This window comes from Buceros rhinoceros, unplaced genomic scaffold, assembly GCF_000710305.1.
Source record: "Buceros rhinoceros silvestris isolate BGI_N320 unplaced genomic scaffold, ASM71030v1 scaffold29598, whole genome shotgun sequence".
NCBI lineage: Eukaryota > Metazoa > Chordata > Aves > Bucerotiformes > Bucerotidae > Buceros > Buceros rhinoceros.
In genome coordinates, this window is record NW_010427882.1 from 7,679 (window position 1) to 8,556 (window position 878).

General features: G+C 36.0%; 1 protein-coding gene across 1 annotated transcript in view; it reads right to left on the reverse strand.

Moving 5' to 3' along the window:
* Positions 1 to 579: 579 nt before the first annotated feature.
* The window catches only part of CHRNA5 (cholinergic receptor, nicotinic, alpha 5 (neuronal)), a 6,342-nt gene continuing 6,043 nt past the window's right edge, over positions 580 to 878 (reverse strand). Inside the window, exon 5 of the mRNA XM_010142089.1 lies at positions 580 to 741. Coding sequence (XP_010140391.1) covers positions 580 to 741 — 162 coding nt within the window. The remainder of the gene's footprint in view (positions 742 to 878) is intronic.

Genomic DNA, 878 nt, shown 5'->3' on the forward strand with positions numbered 1-878 from the left:
TCCATTGAAAATTCATAAAGGTGAAACGTGGCCAAATCACTTGTTCTATCTCTATGTTGAATATATGGGAAGTTAAACTGGTATTTTTATTATTATTTTAGATTTACTCTGTAGAAGCCTTGTACTTTTTTCAACATATTCCAGAGAGCTGATAAAAATTCTCCTTTGCATACTGAAGTAAATTGAAATAAGCCACTCTACTGTGTAAGTATCTGCAAATATTTACTACTCAGTATAACAATTTATATAGTAATTTAATAATTGGACTACAGTGATCATCATTAAAATCACTTATTTCACAGCAGGTGTCAGTGCATGCTTTTTTGACACACCAGACATGCAAGTGCTTGAGAAGGTCCTTTGAATTCTGACCTGGTTTAGAAGTAACTTAGTAGACTGGCAATAAGCAAATTGACTTCTATGAGTCCTAGGGATGCCATGCTTTAATATAAACATAATCTTCTTGTCTGGGATTTCTTTTCCTCTATCAGAAACATTGCTACAAAGAATGTGCCTGGAAACAGAGCTACTGCAAAACTCTTCAGAGCCATATTAGCGGGAGAGAGATCCAAAATCATTTTATGCATTTGTACTGCCTATATATGTCGGTACTATTATACTTGCCCATTTATGAATAACAGGAATAAATAAAACAAGCGACCCAATTATTGAAACCAGAAGAAAAGTCCATAAGAACATTCGATCAAGCACCTGAGCAATAAATTTCCAGTCTTCAACAACCTAAAAAACAAAGAGCGTAAGAGTTGGTCAGTACATGTGAGAAGAGGTTAAAAAAACAGTACCAAACCCCGCTATTCTCAATCACTCTACAATCTTTCCCAATCAGGTGCATTCAGCAACTCCTCCCCCCCCCCCCC